Raw genomic sequence first — 3622 nt, 5'->3', positions numbered from 1 at the left:
CCGGCGCCGCCCCCGCCCCCGCGGCTTCGGATCTGCGCCGTCGCCGGGTTTCCGCTCCCGCGGGCTCCTCCCGGTTCCTCGGGGCTCACCCCGGGGACCTCCCCGACCTCCCAGATCCCACAGCCCTGGGGGTCCCGGATCCCCGACCCCACGCCTTGGATTTGCGCCTCTGTGGTGTCCCCAGATCCCCGGGACCATCCCCGGTGTCCCTGGGGTCATCCCTGACCTCCCGCCCTGGAGTTACGGCTGCCCCGCGTCCCCACGTCCCCGGCGGCTCCTGAGGTCTCCGGTGGCGTTTGGGAAGCGCGGCCGTTGCTCTCCAGGATAATCTGGGAATCATCCGAGACAAATCCACCTCTCCCCTCACCCCCGGAGCGCTCCCGAGGCCTCCCCGATCCCGGCGCTCCCCCGGCGTTCCGGGGCTCCCCCCGTGGCCCTGCTCCGCGCCCGGCCCCGTTCCCGGCCCCGTTCCCAGCCCCGTTCCCGGCCCACGCGGAGTCGGAATTCCCGCAGAACCAGGTGATCGCGTTCGAGTGGGAGGAGATGCAGCGGTGGGACACGGACGAGGAGGGCATGGCCTTCTGCTTCGAGTACGCGCGCGGCGAGAAGAAACCGCGCTGGGTCAAGATCTTCACCCCCTACGTGAGTGTCCCGATCCCGCCCGGAATCCCCGCGGCCGATTTTGGGAAGGGAGGAGCTGGGGGGGTGGTCCTGGAGGTCAATCCCGGGAGAGGCTGATTCCCGCCCGGAGCTCCTCCCTGCCCCTGGATCTCCTGGATTTCCCGGGATATTCCTGAGTTCCCGTTTTCCCCGGCAGTTCAATTACATGCACGAGTGCTTCGAGCGGGTGTTCTGCGAGCTCAAGTGGAGGAAGGAGGTGAGAATTCCCAACTTTTCCCTTCTCCAGGGGGTTCCCAGCAGGAACTGGGGCTCCTGGGCCTCAAGTCCGGCTCCTGCAGGGAATGCCCGGGGAATCCCGGGATGGGGAAAAGCAGGAGGGCTCCAGAGGGGAAAATGATTGAGGTGCAGCTGGAAAAAGGAGCTGCAGCTGTGGGGAAAATTCCTGGAGGGGGGAATGACCGGGATAAACCTGGGAAAAATCTGGGAAAAGCCACCTCATGGAGATGGGAATGAACTGGGATAAGAGTGGGGTAAGTGTGGGAAAAGCCTCCTGCAGGTGGGACTGGGATAAATCTGGGAAAAGCTTCCTGGAGGTGGAAATAATTGGGATAAATCTGGGATAAAAGTGGGAAAAGAGGGCCCCTAAAGCCCTTCCCAGCCCATTCCCGGATTGGGATTTCCCCTGGAGCAGCTGATTCGGGAAGGGGGAGATGTTTAAATCCCGGCTGCTCCTGGGGTTTTTTTGGGAAAACCGAAGCCTCCGTCCTTTTCCCGGGATCCCCGAGGGCAGGGAGGGAATCCTTCCCTTTTCCCATCCCGCTTTTGGGAGCTGGGAATTCTCTGGGAGCATCAAATGGGGCTTAACCCTGGGGCTGGGGAGTCCCAAGGCGGGTTTGAGGCATTCCCGGCATTCCCGGCCTCTCCTCCATCCCGTTTTCCCAGAAATCCAATGGGAATTCCCCGTTCTCCGGGTTCTGCCGCCTTCACGTTGTCCCTTCTTCCTTCTTTTCCAGAACCTTTTCCAGCTGGTCAGGTCACAGCAAAGGGACGCGGCCACTTAACCCCGGCAGCTTTTCCATGAATCCCAAGAAATCCGTTATTGTATTAAAGCCCCCCCCGAACTAAATCTCATTAATTCCAAATCCATTCGTGCCCGTCATCTTTATGGAATTCCAGAGGAAAAATCTGGGAAAAGCCGCCTGCGGGGGCTCCTTTTTCCCACTCGGATCCAGCTCCAGGCCGGGAATTTTGGGATATATTTTTGGTTTTTTTTTTTTTTTTTTTTTTTTTTTTTTTTTTTTTTTTTTTTTTTTTTTAACAACTGGAATTATAAAATCGGATTTTTCTGCCGGGTCGGAGGTGGGGAAAAAAGTGGGGAAAAAAAGCCAGGAAAAAACCCTGGGAATGTTTAATTCCTGCCTGGGTATCCTTGGGAATAATTCCTTTCCAGTTCCATGGGGTGGCTGCAGCTTTTTAAAGGGATTTTCCACCCGTTTTTCCTCCCAATCCGGCTTTTTTTTAAGGACTGGAGAGAAAAAGAACCAGGAAAAAAAATCCCAAAGGAGTAGAATTCCAAGGAAATGCCTCTCCCGGCACAAGGATCCCGCTCCTGGCTTCGTATTCCTGTGTTTTTGGGGAATTTTGGGTGTTTTCCCAGGGAGTTGGGGATGTCTGGCTCCTTGGGATGGGATCCAGGCGATTCCAGGATTGCGGGTCCCAAGGCAGGAGCAGCTCCCGGGAGGAAAAATCACCTGGAAAAGCCGATTTTCCCTGGTTTTGAGCAGGATTTTTCCATGGATTGGGTGGATGTGCAGCTTCCAGGAGGAAAAACAACCCGGAAAAGCCGTTTTTCCTTGGTTTTAAACAGAATTTTTCCAGGATTTTGACCAGGATCCAGTGGCTGGGCAGTTCCCAGAGGGAAAAATCACCTGGAAAAGCTGTTTTTCCCTACTTTTGAGGTCTTTTCCATGGCTTGGGAGGAAAAATAGGGTGGAAAAGCCGTTTTTCCATTTTTAGTGGGATTTTTCCATGGATCTGCTCTCCAAGCAGTTCCCAGGAGGAAAAAGCACCTGGAAAAGCCGATTTTCCCTGGTTTGGGGCTGGCCCGGAGCTGGTTCCTCCGGCTCCCGCCAGGGTTTGGGGTGGATTTGGGAATATTTGGAACCAAAAACCCGGGAGGGGCGTCCTGGCCCCATTCCCGAGCCCTGGAATGAGCGGGAATGGCTCCGAAGTGGGATTTTCCCCAAAATCCCCGTTTTGGATCCCTGGAGCTGGGATGGGGGAGATTTTGGGGAGGGGGGGAAATCCCAAATCCTCGGCTCTGGAGCAGCTGGGAGCTGGGAATAAATCCCGTTAATTGGATCCCTGTCATTAATTGGATTCCCGTTGTCCCCGGGAGCCCCGAGCCGGGAATGGGAGGGAAAACTGGGAGAGGTTTGGGATCCCCCAAACCCCCTTAAGACCAATTTGGGTAAAATCCTGGGAAAATCCCGATTTTGATCCCAAATTAAACCAGCCCCACATTCCAAGGGAGCGGAGGGAGCTGAAGTCTCTCCGGGGATTTTTTTATCCAAAAAAAAAAAAAAAAAAAAAGAAAAAAGAAAAAAACCCTGGAAAAAGGGAAAAATCGGTCAAAAAAAGCCTCCCCTGCCCAGCTTTTCCCATTTTCCCACTTCCAGCTGCTCCCGGCGTTCCCATTCCTCGGGAAAAGCCCCTTTAGTGTAATTAATTGTAACATATTCTTTTAAATAAATGGATTTATTGAGGAAGCCCCGCGGGGCCGTGGCCGTGCTCCTTCCCGCGAGGGGAAACTCCCCCTCCCCACCCCGAAACCTGGGAGGAATCCAAGGCTGAACTCCGGGACTTTGGGAATCGGGTGGGTTTGAAGAGTGGTCTGAATTTATTGATTTCGACAGAAAAAAAAAAACGATTAAAAAAAGAGAGAAAAATGAAATTGGGACAAGAACCGCGAGAAACGGCAAAGAAACAAAGCCTCGAGGCC

The 3622-nt window shown here is 54.8% G+C and overlaps 2 protein-coding genes across 2 annotated transcripts in view; one reads left to right on the top strand and one right to left on the bottom strand.

Moving 5' to 3' along the window:
- The window catches only part of SNX27 (sorting nexin family member 27), a gene marked incomplete at its 5' end in the record, with an annotated part of 10585 nt that extends 7196 nt beyond the window's left edge, over positions 1-3389 (top strand). The window contains 3 exon segments of the mRNA XM_017728865.1: positions 510-642; positions 818-877; positions 1635-3389. Of these exon segments, the coding sequence (XP_017584354.1) occupies positions 510-642; positions 818-877; positions 1635-1682 (241 nt within the window).
- The window catches only part of LOC103612057 (pogo transposable element with ZNF domain), a 42877-nt gene that overhangs the window by 16922 nt on the left and 22333 nt on the right, over positions 1-3622 (bottom strand).

Source organism: Corvus brachyrhynchos, unplaced genomic scaffold (genome assembly GCF_000691975.1).
Source record: "Corvus brachyrhynchos isolate BGI_N302 unplaced genomic scaffold, ASM69197v1 scaffold443, whole genome shotgun sequence".
NCBI lineage: Eukaryota > Metazoa > Chordata > Aves > Passeriformes > Corvidae > Corvus > Corvus brachyrhynchos.
The sequence above is the reverse complement of the archived record's forward strand: the minus strand, read 5'-3'. Positions and strand labels throughout refer to the sequence as shown.